This window comes from Bos grunniens, chromosome 12 (assembly GCF_055505025.1).
Source record: "Bos grunniens cultivar Pamir isolate PY7600 chromosome 12, Bosgru_T2T1.0, whole genome shotgun sequence".
Classification (NCBI taxonomy): Eukaryota; Metazoa; Chordata; class Mammalia; order Artiodactyla; family Bovidae; genus Bos; species Bos grunniens.
The window spans coordinates 70,601,815-70,619,909 of NC_141176.1; the positions used below are offsets into that span (position 1 = coordinate 70,601,815).

Here is an 18,095-nt window from a genome sequence, read left to right on the forward strand (position 1 = left end):
AAACTCATGTCAATTGAGTCAGTGATGTCATACAACCATTTCATCCTCTGTCATCCCCCTCTCCTCCTGCCCTCAAACTTTCCCAGCATCAGGGTCTTTTTAATGAGTCAGTCCTTCACGTCAGGTGGCCAAAGTATTTGTACTTCAAATGAACACCCAGGACTGATCTCCTTTAGGAGGGACTGGTTGGATTTTCTTGCAGTCCAAGGGACTCTCAAGAGACTTCTCCAACACCACAGTCCAAAAGCATCAATTCTTCGAAGCTCAGGTTTCTTTATAGTCCAACTCTCACATCCATACACGACTACTGGAAAAACCATGGCCTTGACTAGACGGACCTTTGTTAACAAAGTAATGTCTCTGCTTTTCAATATGCTGTATAGGTTGGTCATAACTTTCCTTCTAAGCAGTAAACTTTCTTTTAATTTCATGGCTGAAATCACCATCTACAGTGATTTTGGAGTCCTAAAAAATAAAGTCAGCCACTGTTTCCACTGTTTCCCCATCTATTTGCCATTAAGTGATGGGATCAGATGCCATGATCTTAATTTTCTGAATGTTGAGCTTTAAGCCAACTTTTTCCACTCCCCTCTTTCACTTTCATCAAGAGCCTCTTTAGTTCTTCTTCAATTTCTTCCATACGAGTGGTGTCATCTGCATATCTGAGGCTTTTGATATTTCTCCCGGCAATCTTGATTCCAGCTTGTGTTTCTTCCAGTCCAGCGTTTCTCATGATGTACTCTGCATATAAGTTAAATAAGCAGGGTGACAATATACAGCCTTGACATACTCCTTTTCCTGTCTGGAACCAGTCTGTTATTCCATGTCCAGTTCTAACTGTTGCTTCCTGACCTGCAAATAGGATTCTTAAGAGGCAGGTCAGGTGGTCTGGTATTCCCATCTCTTTCAGAATTTTCCACAGTTGATTGTGATCTACACAGTCAAAGGCTTTGGCATAGTCAATAAAGCAGGAATAGATGTTTTTCTGGAACTCACTTGCTTTTTCAATAATCCAGTGGATGTTGGCAATATGATCTCTGGTTCCTCTGCCTTTTCTGAAACCAGCTTGAACATCTGGAAGTTCGTGGTTCACATACTGCTGAGGCCTGGCTTGGTGAATTTTGAGCATTACTTTACTAGAGTGTGACATGAATGCCATTGTGTGGTAGTTTGAGCATTCTTTGGCATTGCCTTTCTTTGGGATTGGGATGAAAACTGACTTTTCCAGTCTTGTGTCCACTGCTGAGTTTTCCAAATTTTTGGCATATTGAGTGCAGTACTTTCACAGCATCATCTTTCAGGATTTGAAATAACTCAACTGGAATTCCATCACCTCCACTAGCTTTGTTCATAGTGATGCTTCCTAAGGCCCACTTGACTTCACATTCCAGGATGTCTGGCTCTAGTTGAGTGAACACACCATCATGATTATATGTGTCATGAAGATCTTTTCTGGTGGAGTCTTTAGGGTTTTCTATGTAGAGGATCATTTCATCTGCAAACAGTGTGAGATTTACTTCTCCTCTTCCAATTAGAATTCCTTTTATTTCTTTTTCTGCTCTGATTGCTGTGGCCAAAACTTCCAAAACTGTGTTGAATAGTAGTGGTGAAAGTGGGCACCCTTGTCTTGTTCCTGACTTTAGGGGAAATGCTTTCAATTTTTCACCATTGAGGATAATGTTTGCTGTGGGTTTGTCATATATAGCTTTTATTATGTTGAGGTATGTTCCTTCTATTCCTGTTCTCTGGATAGTTTTTATCATAAATGGATGTTAAATTTTGTCAAAGGCTTTCTCTGCATCTATTGAGATAATCATATGGCTTTTATTTTTCAATTTGTTAATGTGGTGTATTACACTGATTGATTTGTGGATATTGAATAATCCTTGAATCCCTGGGATAAAGCCCACTTGGTCATGGTGTATGATCTTCCTAATGTGTTGTTGGATTCTGATTGCTAGAATTTTGTTAAGGATTTTTGCATCTATTTTCATCAGTGATATTGGCCTGTAGTTTTCTTTTTTTGTGGCATCTTTGTCAGATTTTGGATTAGAGTGATGGTGGCCTCATAGAATGTGTTTGAAAGTTTACCTTCCTCTGCAATTTTCTGGAAGAGTTTGAGTAGGATATGTGTTAGCTCTTCTCTAAATTTTTGATAGAATTCAGCTGTGAAGCCGTCTGGACTTGGGCTTTTGTTTGCTGGAAGATTTCTGATTACAGTTTCAATTTCTGTGCTTGTGATGGGCCTGTTAAGATTTTCTATTTCTTCCTGGTTCAGTTTTGGAAAGTTGTACTTTTCTAAGGATTTGTCCATTTCTTCCATGTTGTCCATTTTATTGGCATATAATTGCTGATAGTAGTCTCTTATGATCCTTTGTATTTCTGTGTTGTCTGTTGTGATCTCTCCATTTTCATTTCTAAGTTTATTGATTTGATTTTTCTCCCTTTGTTTCTTGATGAGACTGGCTAATGGTTTGTCAATTTTATTTATCCTTTCAAAGAACCAGCTTTTGGCTTTGTTGATTTTTGCTATGGCCTCCTTTGTTTCTTTTGCATTTATTTCTGCCCTAATTTTTAAGATTTCTTTCCTTCTACTAACCCTGGGGTTCTTCATTTCTTCCTTTTCTAGTTGCTTTAGGTGTAGAGTTAGGTTATTTATTTGACTTTTTTCTTATTTCTTGAGATATGCCTGTATTGTTATGAACTTTCCCCTTAGCACTGCTTTTACAGTGTCCCATAGGTTTGGGGTTGTTGTGTTTTTATTTTCATTCATTTCTATGCATATTTTGATTTCTTTTTTGATTTATTCTGTGATTTGTTGGTTATTCAGCAGCATGTTGTTTAGCCTCCATATGTTGGAATTTTTAACAGTTTTTCTCCTGTACTTGAGATCTAATCTTTCTGCATTGTGGTCAGAAAGGATGCTTGGAATGATTTCAATTTTTTTGAATTTACCAAGGCTAGATTTATGGCCCAGGACGTGATCTATCCTGGAGAAGGTTCCGTGTGCGCTTGAGAAAAAGGTGAAATTATTTATCCTTTTCCTTTACCTGCTGGGTATTCCTCTGTCTTTTCATCTTGTTTGTATTGCTGAGTTTGGGGTGGCCTTTCTGTATTCTGGCAGTTTGTGGAGTTCTCTTTATTATGGAGTTTCCTCACTGTGGATGGGGTTGTACAGGTGGCTTGTCAAGGTTTCTTGGTTAGGGAAGCTTGTTTCGGTGTTCTGGTGGGTGGAGCTGAATTTCTTCTCTCTGGAGTGCAATGAAGTGTCCAGTAATGAGTTATGAGATGTCAGTTGTTTGGAGTAACTTTGTGCAGCCTGTATATTGAAGCTCAGGGCTGTGTTCCTGTGTTGCTGGAGAATTTGCATGGTATGTCTTGCTCTGGAACTTGTTGGCACTTGGGTTGTGCTTAGTTTCAGTATAGGTATGGACGCCTTTGATGAGCTCCTATCGATTAATGTTCCCTGGAGTCAGGAGTTCTCTGATGTTCTCAGGATTTGGACTTAAGCCTCCTGCTTCTGGTTTTCAGTCTTATTTTTACAGTAGTCTCAAGACTTCTCCCTCTATACAGCACTGTTGATAAAACATCTAGGTTAAAGATGAAAAGTTTCTCCACGGTGGGGGACACCCAGAGAGGTTCACAGAGTTACATGGAGAAGAGAAGAGGGAGGAGGGAGTTAGAGGTGACCCGAATGAGATGAGGTGGAATCAATAGAGGAGAGAGCAGGCTAGCCAGTAATCACTTCCTTATGTGTACTCCACAGTCTGGACCGCTCGGAGATGTTCACGGAGTTATACAGGGAAGAGAAGAGGGAGAAAGGCGACAGAGGTGGCCAGGAGGATAAAAAGGGAGAATCAAAAAGAGAGAGACCTACCCAGCTAGTGATCAGTTCCCTAAGTGTTCTCCACCATCCGGAACACACTGGTGATTCACAGAGTTGGGTAGAGAAGAGAAGGGGGAATGAGGAGACAGAGGCGACCTGGTGGAGACAAAGGAGAGTCCAAAGGGGGAGTGAGTAGTCAAGCCAATAATCTCGCTCCCAAGTAAAAATGGGGACTGAAGATTGTGTTCTTAAAAGTACAAAATTGATAACATACCAAAAAGCAAAGATTAAAAATCTAGAGTAAAGGTTGGATTTTAAAAATAAAATATTAAAGAAAAGAAGAAAAACAAAACAAAACAAAGTCACAGATATTAAAAGAAAAAAAAATATAAGTTTTTAATAGTTCTTCTGTGTATTCTTGCCACCTCTTCTTAATATCTTCTGCTTCTGTTAGGTCCATACCATTTCTGTCCTTTATTGAGCCCATCTTTGCATGAAATGTTCCCTTGGTATCTCTAATTTTCTTGAAGAGATCTCTAGTCTTTCCCATTCTATTATTTTCCTCTATTTCTTTGTATTGATCCCTGAGGAAGGCTTTCTTGTCTCTCCTTGCTATTTTTTTGGAACTCTGCATTGAAATGGGTATATCTTTCCCTTCTTCCTTTGCTTTTCACTTCTCTTCTTTTCACAGCTATTTGTAAGGCCTCCTTAGACAGCCATTTGGCTTTTTTGCGTTTCTTTCTTGGGGATGGTCTTGATCCCTGTACAATGTCACGCTAATGCCTCAAAATAACCATTTTATTGGGGTCTGGATACCAGATTCTTTTATAGATCACAGAGAGAAAAACAATCAGTAGCTAAAGTCAAAAGGCAAAATAGAGAGGGAGAGGCAGTAAAGTAAAAGGGTCTTCAGTCTTTCAAAACATCTCCAAGGGAATGACCAGCCTTTGAAGTGGGTGTGTCAAGCTCTTCTACTCACAGGTAGGGAGGGACAAACTCTGTCTCAATGAGCTGAACAAAGGCACTGTAGTTTACAGTGAAGCAGAAGGGCAAGGGTTCTTTTAGGAGGCCGTTGTGTATGATTTTACTAATAAAAGCAAGTCAAAGAAACAGTTTTCAACATGGAGTCAGAATTGGCTTCTTCTCTGCGACAAGATGTGTAGTTTGAATTTACATCTGTTTTCTTTTCTCTTAATTTTTAACAGGTGGATAAATCCCTTGTTTAAAATTGGTCACAAACGGAGATTAGAAGAAGATGACATGTACTCGGTGCTTCCAGAAGATCGCTCCCAGCACGTTGGAGAAGAACTGCAAGGGTAAGCACAGGCAGCAGGGAGAAGGGGAGGAGAGTGAGAATTTCCACATGGGGCTAAAGGTGTGTATGTGGGGGGCTTTGCCTTCCTCTGGGTTCTTCTGAGCCTCCTCCCCTGACTTCACATGCTCACCTATCTCAGGCTAACCCTGGTCTTAGCCCACTTTGGAGGTTCAGGGAATCTGTGTTCCCTGTGCATCTGTGCAAGTGGAGGGAGCCCACAGTCGAGGCCTTGGAGGCTGAGCTCTGTCCTGGGAGGTGGGGTCCCTGGAGTGTTACTGAGTCCAAGCTCACTCTGCTCACCGCATGACAGACCAATGAATCTGAGAGACAAGGTATTGAGGCAAGGAATATGACTTTATTCAGAAAGCTGGCTGACCCAGAAGGTGGCAGACTGGTGACCCAGAGTAACCATCTTGTGGAGGTCTGGATGCCAGGTTCTTTTGTAGAGTCAGAGAGAAGGAAGCAATGGGGAACTAAAGTCAAAATGCAGAATAGAGAGGGAGAGACAATGGGGAAGTAAAGTGAAAAGATTTTCAGTCCTATAATACACCTCCAAGGGAATGGCCAGCCTTTGGAAGGGGAGTGTTAATCTCTTCTATTCACAGGTGGGAGGTCAGATTATCTACAAACTGAACAAAGGCACTTTAGTTTACAGTCAGGCAGAGTGGCAGGGTCCTCTGAGGCAGGCCATTACCTATGACTGTAATAACAAAAGCAACAAAAAGCAAGTCAGAAAAACAGTTTCCAACATGTAGTCAGGATTAGCTTTTTTTTTTTCCTGCAGCAGGAGGAAGGTGTCTGCCCTCTTGAGCTGTTCATGGTGCTGTGAATCCAGCAAAGTTTGGCAGGAACTCATTTCCTGAGACTAGGACTTTTCTCTTCAAGGCTTGTTGAAGGGAAACACACCTGGTACTTCAGGGTCTGCACCGTTTATCTTTGCTTACAGAAGCCCTATGGGCAGTTAGCCAGCATCTATAGGGTAGCCACAGGGCGCCTTGTAGTGAAGGCTCATCTTCCACTCCGCCCCTCCCCTGTTTTCCCTTTGTGGACATGCTGTTCTTTACTGTGCTTTGTTTCTTATCACAGGTACTGGGATCAAGAAGTTAAGAGAGCTGAGAAAGATGCACGGGAGCCTTCTTTAATGAAAGCAATCATAAAGTGTTACTGGAAATCCTATTTGCCTTTTGCAATTTTTAAGCTTTTTGAGGTAAAAGCTTTTATATACAGTGCATTACTGTATACATGCAGATCAGTACTGAGATGGATGCAACTGGTAGGGAAAGAGGCCAGAGGTTTAAGATCAGAGGATAAAATGTCTAGGAAACATGATGTAGCTCAATGGTTGTATTTATCTTTAGAATACAAAGATAATTAAAGGACTGGACCTCTGGTGGTTACTCTTTTCCTTTTAACTGATTAAAATGTAGTATCCTGGAATGAAGGACTGAAAAGAAAAGACATTTTATTCCAAGTTAGGATATTGTTCAGTTCAGTTCAGTCGCTCAGTTGTGTCATACTCTTTGTGACCCCATCAACTGCAGCATGCCAGGCCTCCCTGTCCATCACCAACTCCTGGAGTTTACCCAAACTCATGTCCATTGAGTCGGTAATGCCACCCAACCATCTCATCCTCTGTCATCCCCTTCTTTTCCTGCCTTCAATCTTTCCCAGCATCAGGGTCTTTTCAAATGAGTCCACTCTTTGCATCAGGTGGCCAAAGTATTGGAGTTTCAGCTTCAACATCAGCCCTTCCAGTGAACACCCAGGACTGATACCCTTTAGGAGGAACTGGTTATATCTCCTTGCAGTCCAAGGGACCCTCAAGAGTCTTCTCCACCACCAGAGTTCAAAAGCATCAATTCTTCAGTGCTCAGCTTTCTTTATAGTCCAAATCTCACATCCATACATGACTACTGGAAAAACTATAGCCTTGACTAGACGGATCTTTGTTGGCAAAGTAATGTCTCTGCTTTTCAATATGCTTTCTAGGTTGGTCATAACTTTCCTTCCAAGGAGTAAACTTTCTTTCAATTTCATGGCTGCAGTCACCATCTGCAGTGATTTTGGAGCCCGCCAAAATAAAGTCTGACACTGTTTCCACTGTTTCCCCACCTATTTCCCATGAAGTGATGGGACCAGATGCCATGATCTTAGTTTTCTGAATGTTTAGCTTTAAGCCAACATTTTCACTCTCCTCTTTCACTTTCATCAAGAGGCTCTTTAGTTCTTCTTCAATTTCTGCCATAATGGTGGTGTTATCTGCATATCTGAGGTAACTGATATTTCTCCCGGCAATCTTGATTCCAGCTTGTGCTTCTTCCAGCCCAGCGTTTCTCATTATGCACTTTGCATATAAGTTAAAAAAGCAGGGTGACAATATACAGCCTTAATGTATACCTTTTCCTATTTGGAACCAGTCTGTTCTGTGTCCAGTTCTAACTGTTGCTTCCTGACCTGCAGACAGGTTTTTCAAGAGGCAGGTCAGTGGGTCTGGTATTCCCATTTCTTTCAGAATTTTCCACAGTTTATTGTGATCCACACAGTCAAAGACTTTGGCATAGTCAATAAAGCAGAAACAGATGTTTTTCTGGAACTCTCTTGCTTTTTCAATGATCCAGCAGATGTTGGCAATTTTTCTATGGTTCCTCTGCCTTTTCTAAAACTAGCTTGAACATCAGGAATTTCACGGTTCACGTATTGCTGAAGCCTGACTTGGAGAATTTTGAGCATTACTTTACTAGCGTGTGAGATGAGTACAATTGTGCAGTAGTTTGAGCATTCTTTGGCATTGCCTTTCTTTGGGATTTGAATGAAAACTGACCTTTTCCAGTCCTGTGGCCAATGCTGAGTTTTCCAAATTTGCTGGCATATTGAGTGCAGTACTTTCACAGCATCATCTTTCAGGATTTGAAATAGCTAAACTGAAATTCCATCACCTCCACTAGCTTTGTTCGAAGTGATGCTTTCTAAGGCCCACTTGGCTTCACATTCCAGGATGTCTGGCTCTAGGTGAGTGATCACACCATCGTGATTATCTTGATCGTGAAGATCTTTTTTGTACAATTCTTCTGTGTATTCTTGCCACCTCTTCTTAATATCTTCTGCTTCTGTTAGGTCCATACTATTTTTGTCCTTTATCGAGCCTATCTTTGCATGAAATGTTCCCTTGGTATCTCTAATTTTCTTGAAGAGATCTCTAGTCTTTCCCATTCTGTTGTTTTCCTCTATTTCTTTGCACTGATCACTGAGGAAGGCTTTCTTATCTCTCCTTGCTATTCTTTGGAACTCTGTAGTCAAATGGGTATATCTTTCCTTTTCTCCTTTGTTTTTCACTTCTCTTCTTTTCACAGCTATTTGTAAGGCCTCCCCAGGCAGCCATTTTGCTTTTATGCATTTCTTTTCCATGGGGATGGTCTTGATCCCTGTCTCCTGTACAATGTCACGAACCTCAGTCCATAGTTTGTCAGGCACTCTGTCTATCAGATCTAGTCCCTTAAATCTATTTCTCACTTCCACTGTATAATCGTAAGGGATTTGATTGAGGTCATTAAACAAATCCATTTAAGTCTGAATTTGGCAATAAGGAACTCATGATCTGAGCCACAGTCAGCTCCCGGTCTTGTTTTTGCTGACTGTATAGTGCTTCTCCATCTTTGGCTGCAAAGAGTATAATCAATCTGATTTCGGTGTTGACCATCTGGTGATGTCTATGTGTAGAGTCTTCTCTTGTGTTGTTGGAAGAAGGTGTTTGCTGTGGCCAGTGTGTTCTCTTGGCAAAACTCTATGAGCATTTGCCGTGCTTCATTCCATATTCCAAGGCCAAATTTGCTGGTTACTCCAGGTGTTTCTTGACTTCCTACTTTTGCATTCCAGTCCCCTATAATGAAAGGGACATCTTTTTTTGGGTGTTAGTTCTACAAGGTCTTGTAGGTCATCATAGAACCGTTCAACTTCAGCTTCTGCAGTGTTACTGGTTGGGGCATAGACTTGGATTACTGTGATATTGAATGGTTTGCCTTGGAAACAAACAGAGATCATTCTGTTGTTTTTGAGATTGCATCCAAGTACTGCATTTCAGACTCTTTTGTTGACCATGATGGCTACTCCATTTCTTCTAAGGGATTCCTTCCCTCAGTAGTAGATATAATGGTCATCTGAGTTAAATTCACCCATTCCAGTCCATTTTAGTTTGCTGATTCCTAGAGTGTTGACATTCACTCTTGACCACTTCCAATTTGCCTTGATTCATGGACCTAACATTCCAGGTTCCTACGCAATATTGCTCTTTACAGCATCAGACCTTTCTTCTATCACCAGTCACATCCACAACTGGGTACTGTTTTTGCTTTGGCCCCATCCCTTCATTCTTTCTGGAGTTATTTCTCCACTCATCTCCAGTAGCATATTGGGCACCTACTGACCTGGGGAGTTCCTCTTTCAGTATCCTATCATTTTGCCTTTTCATACTGTTCATGGGGTTCTCAAGGCAACAATACTGAAGTGGTTTGCCATTCCCTTCTCCAGTGGACCACATTCTGTCAGACCTCTCCACCATGGCCCTCCTGTCTTGGGTGGCCCCACAGGGCATGGCTTAGTTTCATTGAGTTAGACAAGGCTGTGGTCCTAGTGTGATTAGATTGAGTAGTTTTCTGAGATTATGGATTCAGTGTGTCTACCCTCTGATACCCTCTTGCAACACCTAACATCTTACTTGTGTTTCTCCTACCTTGGGCATGGGGTATCTCTTCATGGCTGCTCCAGCAAAGTGCAGCCGTTGCTCCTTACCTTGAAGGAGGGGTATCTCCTCACCACCGCCCCTCCTGACCTTGAACGTGGAGTAGCTCCTCTAGGCCCTCCTGCACCCGCGCAGCCACTGCTCCTTGGATGTGGGGTAGCTCCTCCCAGTGCTGCCCTTGGCCTCGGATGTCGGTTAGCTCCTCTGGGCCATGCTTGTGCTCCGTCACAGTCACTTGTGTTTGTGCCATATCTAGGCTCATGTGTCATAAGCCTAGATATTTAAACAGTGGACATTTATCAATAGGCCTGTGGTCATATCCTGATAAACATAATGGGATTTATGACTTTGTTCTGTTACAGAGATAATTAGCACATTCTTTTAGGTGACTGGAGAGTCTAGGTACAAATCCTGAGGCTCCTTCCTCTGGGGTGGGGGGGAAGTGGTGTCTGGTTTTCCATTAGTATGTTGTTTCCATAGATACTGGGCATGAAGCTCAAAGTTCACAGTCCAGCCCAAGATGGAGTCTTGCTCTCAAGATAGAGCCTGTTCTGTTTCCTCCTTCAATAAATGAAGGTTATCTTTTCAATCCACTTTCGTTTTCTTTTTAAAAGCATGTGTAAGTTTTTATTATAGCATTAAAAATTAAAATAAATTAAGTATAATTGACTTACAACATTGTATTATTTTCAGGTGTGCCACATAGGTTTTCAAGAATATTTCAAAAATACAAAAACAGTATAGGATTATAGGGCAGCAGAATATGTCACCCCAGAACATGCATCTTTGGATTGTTTTGAGCTGATTTTTTTTTTTTTTTTTTGAGACTAGACACAGGAGAAGATCTGAAGACAGAGTATAAACTAACCTTCCGTGAGGGACATTTACATTGATAAAGGAAATCTCCATTTGTAAGAGTGTCTCCCTCTTTGTACCAGAAAGATGGCTCTAAATCACATAAGAATCCTGTCAATGGAAAAGTCTTCCAGAAGCCTTAATTATGCATGACACACCCAGTCCCATGGTGTTGCTTTTCCTATTAATCTCTTATAAGTACTACCTCACTTTTTTGTTTGTCTTGAGCTCAAGATGGTATTTAAGGTAGTGAATTGAGCCAGGAGATACCTGAGTATCTCCCAGGTATATAGGAGGTCTGCATATTAATAAACTTCTGTTTCTTTTTCTCTTGTTATTCTGTCTCTTATTACAGGGAGTGTTAGTTAAGAACTCAGAGGGTAGGGGGAAAATAAGCCTCTATGTCATCCTAAGTCAGCTTCAATAGTTCCCAACTCACGAGCAGTCTTGAATCATCTGAACCCCTACTCTCACTTCCCCAAATTATTTTGAAGCAGTACCTAGATATCGCATCATTTTTATTCTGTAAATATTTTAGTCTGTATCTTTAAAAGATGTAGAATTGTCCCTTTATATAACTCTATTCCCATTATTATGCCTAAACATTAACTTTCGGTTCAGTTCAGTTCAGTCACTCAGTCGTGTCCGACTCTTTGCAACCCCATGAATTGCAGCATGCCAGGCCTCCCGGTCCATCACCATCTTCCAGAGTTCACTCAAACTCACGTCCATTGAATCAGTGATGCCATCCAGCCATCTCATCCTCTGTGATCCCCTTCTCCTCCTGACCCCAATCCCTCCCAGCATCAGAGTCTTTTCCAATGAGTCAACTCTTCGCATGAGGTGGCCAAAATACTGGAGTTTCAGCTTTAGCAACATTCCTTCCAAAGAGCACCCAGGGCTGATCTCCTTTAGAATGGACTGGTTGGATCTCCTTGCAGTCCAAGGGACTCTCAAGAGTCTTCTTCAACACCACAGTTCAAAAGCACCAATTATTTGGTGCTCAGCTTTCTTCACAGTCCAACTCTCACATCCATACATGACCACTGGAAAAACCATAGCCTTGACTATATGGACCTTTGTTGGCAAAGTAATGTCTCTGCTTTTCAATATGCTATCTAAGTTGGTCATAAACATTAACTTTAATATCATCAATATTGAGCCATTGCACACATTTGTCCTATTTCCCCCTGCCTTGTAGTCTGAAGCAGAATCAAAAAAGGTGCATTTGGTTGACAGAGGTTGCATGGGTTACTTTCTATTCCCCTCTACCTCCTGTCTCTTTCCTCTCAGCTATTTATTTTACTTATTATTATTTTTTAAAGTTATTCCTCTTTGGTTATTTATTTATTTTATTATTATTATTTTTTACTTTACAATATTGTATTGGTTTTGCCATACATCAGCATGCATCTGCCATGGGTGTACACGTGTTCCCCATCCTGAACCCCCCTCCCACCTCCCTCCCCATACCATCCCTCTGGGTCATCCCAGTGCACCAGCCCCAAGTTTCCTGTATCCTGCATCAAACCTGGACGGGCGATTCGTTTCTTATATGATATTATACATGTTTTAATGCCATTCTCCCAAATCATCTCCCCCCTACCCCCCATAGAGTCCAAAAGACTGTTCTATACATCTGTGTCTCTTTTGCTGTGTCGCATAACGACAACCCTGTATGCGAGACAGCAAAAGAGACACAGATATATAGAACAGTCTTATTATTATTTTTTAAATGGAAGAAACCAAGTTGTTTGTCCTGGAGAGATTCCCACAGTCTGGATTTGGCTGACTGCTTCTCTCGCTGTGTCATTTAACATGTTCCTCTGACAGCCTACAGTCCATGGGGGTCACAGAGTTGAACACGATTGAGCGACTAACACTTTCACTTTCTGGCACCTTAAGTTAGTGGTTAGAAGCTGATCTGACTCATTCAGGATTTCTCTGCCCCTCCTTTATATAGGAGGTAGGCTTGTAGGGTTGTGCACCTCCCTTATAAAGTAGATAAAGTCTTCTCTTTTTGTGTGTGTGAGATGTTAGGAACTATTCATAATCATTACTCAAGTTTCATTAACTCATTAAGAATTACAAAATGTTGACGTTCTAATTCTCATTTTTACCTTTTTCATTTATTAGCTAAAATAAAGAGCCACTTTGTCATTGTTAACTCTTTGGTTACCCCGAGCTATAGTATGCATAGGAATGTCAGGGGAAATTCTTATTTTTTTAACTTAAAGCATTTTTTTTCCCCTTCTTTGTTATTTTTGCCAAGCCAAGTGACATGTGGAATCTTTGTTCCCTGACCAGGGATCAGACCCATATTCCCTGCATTGAAAGTGTGGAGTCTTAACCACTGGACCACCAGTGAAGTCTCTTTTTTACTTTTTTTTCTTAATATATGTGCTTTGTTGTAGTGTAGTTGACTTACAATGTTTCAGATGTACAGTAAGGTGATTCAATTATATATAGTAGTATTAGTCACTCAGTCCTGTCCAACTCATTGTGACCCCATGGACTGTAACCTGCCAGGCTCTTCTGTCCATGGAATTCTCTAGGCAAAAATACTGGAGTGGGTTACCATTCCCTTCTCCAGAGGATCTTCCCAATGCAGGGATCGAACCCAGGTCTCCCACATTTCAGGCAGATTCTGGGCCACAAGGGAAGACTCCAATTATACATATATGCATATATTATTTTTTAAATTATTTTCTATTATAGGTTATTATAAGATATTGATTATAACTCCCTATGCTATACAGTAAACCTTTGTTGCTTTTCAGGTATTTATTTTTTTAAAATTAGGAATCTAGCATTCTATCCATACTAAGTCAAACAAGTAGAATCAAAATGTCATAAAATTTTTATCTAGGTAAAAGCTCATGTTTTCTAAAATATATATATTATATATATTATTTATTTATACAAAAGCTTTCCTACTGCACTTGATAAAGGCTTGAGGAAGAACATCAAAAACAAAAGAAGAGATGGAGAAATTGGAAAATACAAACTAAATAAAATTGGAGCACTGAATATGAAATAGAAAAAGTGAAACAAGTTAGATAAAAGTAAAAGATCATCATATAGTCCAGTTATTTTTATTTTATTTTTTTAAAGTGTTTACCAAATTTTATTTTTATTTTTTTAAATTTTATTTTTAAACTTTACATAATTGTATTAGTTTTGCCAAATATCAAAATGAATCCATCACAGGTATACATGTGCTCCCCATCCTGAACCCTCCTCCCTCCTCCCTCCCCATACCATCCCTCTGGGTCGTCCCAGTGCACTAGCCCCAAGCATCCAGTATCGTGCATTGAACCTGGACTGGCATCTCGTTTCATACATGATATTTTACATGTTTCAATGCCATTCTCCCAAATCTTCCCACCCTCTCCCTCTCCCAGAGTCCATAAGACTGTTCCATACATCAGTGTCTCTTTTGCTGTCTCGTACACAGGGTTATTGTTATCATCTTTCTAAATTCCATATATATGCGTTAGTATACTGTATTGGTGTTTTTCCTTCTGGCTTACTTCACTCTGTATAATAGGCTCCAGTTTCATCCACCTCATTAGAACTGATTCAAATCTATTCTTTTTAATGGCTAATACTCCATTGTGTATATGTACCACAGCTTTCTTATCCATTCATCTGCTGATGGACATCTAGGTTGCTTCCATGTCCTGGCTATTATAAACAGTGCTGTGATGAACACTGGGGTACACGTGTCTCTTTCCCTTCTGGTTTCCTCAGTGTGTATGCCCAGCAGTGGGATTGCTGGGTCATAAGGCAGTTCTATTTCCAGTTTTTTAAGGAATCTCCACACTGTTCTCCATAGTGGCTGTACTAGTTTGCATTCCCACCAACATTGTAAGAGGGTTCCCTTTTCTCCACACCCTCTCCAACATTTATTATTTATAGACTTTTGGATCGCAGCCATTCTGACTGGTGTGAAATGGTACCTCATAGTGGTCTTGATTTGCATTTCTCTGATAATGAGTGATGTTGAGCATCTTTTCATGTGTTTGTTAGCCATCTGTATGTCTTCTTTGGAGAAATGTCTATTTAGTTCTTTGGCCCATTTTTTGATTGGGTCATTTATTTTTCTGGAGTTGAGCTGTAGGTGTTGCTTGTATATTTTTGAGATTAGTTGTTTGTCAGTTGCTTCATTTGCTATTATTTTCTCCCATTCTGAAGGCTGTCTTTTCACCTTGCTGATAGTTTCCTTTGTTGTGCAGAAGCTTTTAAGTTTAATTAGGTCCCATTTGTTTATTTTTGCTTTTATTTACAATATTCTGGGAGGTGGGTCATAGAGGATCCTGCTGTGATGTATGTCAGAGAGTGTTTTGCCTATGTTCTCCTCTAGGAGTTTTATAGTTCTGGTCTTATGTTTAGATCTTTAACCAATTTTGAGTTTATTTTTGTGTATGGTGTTAGAAAATGTTCTAGTTTCATTCTTTTACAAGTGGTTGACCAGTTTTCCCAGCACCACTTGTTAAAGCGATTGTCTTTAATCCATTGTATATTCTTGCCTCCTTTGTCAAAGATAAGGTGTCCATATGTGCGTGGATTTATCTCTGGGCTTTCTATTTTGTTCCATTGATCTATATTTCTGTCTTTGTGCCAGTACCATACTGTCTTGATAACTGTGGCTTTGTAGTAGAGCCTGAAGTCAGGTAGGTTGATTCCTCCAGTTCCATTCTTCTTTCTCAAGATCACTTTGGCTATTCGAGGTTTTTTGTATTTCAACACAAATTGTGAAATTATTTGTTCTAGCTCTGTGAAGAATACTGTTGGTAGCTTGATAGGGATTGCATTGAATCTATAAATTGCTTTGGGTAGTATACTCATTTTCACTATATTGATTCTTCCAATCCATGAACATGGTATATTTCTCCATCTATTAGAGTCCTCTTTGATTTCTTTCACCAGTGTTTTATAGTTTTCTATATATAGGTCTTTAGTTTCTTTAGGTAGATATATTCCTAAGTATTTTATTCTTTCTGTTGCAATGGTGAATGGAATTGTTTCCTTAATTTCTCTTTCTGTTTTCTCATTATTAGTGTATAGGAATGCAAGGGATTTCTGTGTGTTGGTTTTATATCCTGCAACTTTACTATAGTCATTGATTAGTTCTAGTAATTTTCTGGTGGAGTCTTTAAGGTTTTCTATGTAGAGGATCATGTCATCTGCAAATAGTTAGAGTTTTACTTCTTCTTTTCCAATTTGGATTCCTTTTATTTCTTTTTCTGCTCTGATTGCTGTGGCCAAAACTTCCAAAACTATGTTGAATAGTAATGGTGAAAGTGGGCACCCTTGTCTTGTTCCTGACTTTAGAGGAAATGCTTTCAATTTTTCACCATTGAGGATAATGTTTGCTGTGGGTTTGTCATATACAGCTTTTATTATGTTGAGGTATGTTCCTTCTATTCCTACTTTCTGGAGAGTTTTTATCATAAATGGGTGTTGAATTTTGTCAAAGGCTTTCTCTGCATCTATTGAGATAATCATATGGTTTTTATTTTTCAATTTGTTAATGTGGTGTATTACATTGATTGATTTGTGGATATTGAAGAATCCTTGTATCCCTGGGATAAAGCCCACTTGGGCATGGTGTATGATCTTTTTAATATGTTGTTGGATTCTGATTGCTAGAATTTTGTTAAGGATTTTTGCATCTATGTTCATCAGTGGTATTGGCCTGTAATTTTCTTTTTTTGTGGGATCTTTGTCAGGTTTTGGTATTAGGGTGATGGTGGCCTCATAGAATGCGTTTGGAAGTTTACCTTCCTCTGCGATTTTCTGGAAGAGTTTGAGCAGGATAGGTGTTAGCTCTTCTCTAAATTTTTAGTAGAATTCATCTGTGAAGCCCTCTGGACCTGGGCTTTTGTTTGCTGCAAGATTTTTGATTACAGCTTCAATTTCCGTGCTTGTGATGGGTCTGTTAAGATTTTCTATTTCTTCCTGGTCGAGTTTTGGAAAGTTGTACTTTTCTAAGAATTTGTCCATTTCTTCCATGTTGTCCATTTTATTGGCATATAATTGCTGATAGTAGTCTCTTATGATCTTTTGAATTTCTGTGTTGTCTATTGTGATCTCTCCATTTTCATTTCTAATTTTATTGATTTGATTTTTCTCCCTTTGTTTCTTGATGAGTCTGGCTAATGGTTTGTCAATTTTATTTATCCTTTCAAAGAACCAGCTTTTGGTTTTGTTGATTTTTGCTATGGTCTCTTTTGTTTCTTTTGCATTTATTTCTGCTCTAATTTTTAAGACTTCTTTCCTTCTACTAACCCTGGGGTTCTTCATTTCTTCCTTTTCTAGTTGCTTTAGGTGTAGAGTTAGGTTATTTATTTGACTTTTTTCTTGTTTCCTGAGGTGTGCCTGTATTGCTATGAACTTTCCCCTTAGGACTGCTTTTACCATGTCCCACAGGTTTTGGGTTGTTTTGTTTTCATTTTCATTCGTTTCTATGCAAATTTTGATTTCTTTTTTGATTTCTTCTGTGATTTGTTTGTTATTCAGCAGCGTGTTGTTCAGCCTCCATATGTTGGAATTTTTAATTGTTTTTCTCCTGTAATTGAGATCTAATCTTACTGCATTATGGTCAGAAAAGATGCTTGGAATGATTTCTATTTTTTTTGAATTTACCAAGGCTAGCTTTATGGCCCAGGATGTGATCTATCCTGGAGAAGGTTCCATGTGCGCTTGAGAAAAAGGTGAAATTCATTGTTTTGGGATGAAATGTCCTATAGATATCAATTAGGTCTAACTGGTCTATTGTATTATTTAAAGTTTGTGTTTCCTTGTTAATTTTCTGTTTAGTTGATCTATCCATAGGTGTGAGTGGGGTATTAAAGTCTCCCATTATTATTGTGTTATTGTTAATTTCTTGTTTCATACTTGTTAGCATTTGTCTTACATACTGCGGTGCTCCCGTGTTGGGTGCATATATATTTATAATTGTTATATCTTCTTCTTGGATTGATCCTTTGATCATTATGTAGTGACCTTCTTTGTCTCTTTTCACAGCCTTTGTTTTAAAGTCTATTTTATCTGATATGAGTATTGCTACTCCTGCTTTCTTTTGGTCCCTCTTTGCTTGGAAAATCTTTTTCCAGCCCTTCACTTTCAGCCCGTATGTGTCCCCTGTTTTGAGGTGGGTCTCTTGTAGACAACATATGTAGGGGTCTTGTTTTTGTATCCATTCAGCCAGTCTTTGTCTTTTGGTTGGGGCATTCAACCCATTTACGTTTAAGGTAATTACTGATAAGTATGATCCCGTTGCCATTTACTTTATTGTTTTGGGTTCGAATTTATACACCGTTTTTGTGTTTCCTGTCTAGAGAATATCCTTTAGTATT

The 18,095-nt window shown here is 39.6% G+C and overlaps 1 protein-coding gene across 1 annotated transcript in view; it reads left to right on the top strand.

The window, feature by feature from the left end:
* Positions 1 to 18,095, top strand: part of LOC147361869 (ATP-binding cassette sub-family C member 4-like) — a 368,491-nt gene that overhangs the window by 76,058 nt on the left and 274,338 nt on the right. Inside the window, exons 2-3 of the mRNA XM_086328626.1 lie at positions 5,032 to 5,142; positions 6,228 to 6,348. Of these exons, the coding sequence (XP_086184752.1) occupies positions 5,032 to 5,142; positions 6,228 to 6,348 (232 nt within the window). The remainder of the gene's footprint in view (positions 1 to 5,031; positions 5,143 to 6,227; positions 6,349 to 18,095) is intronic.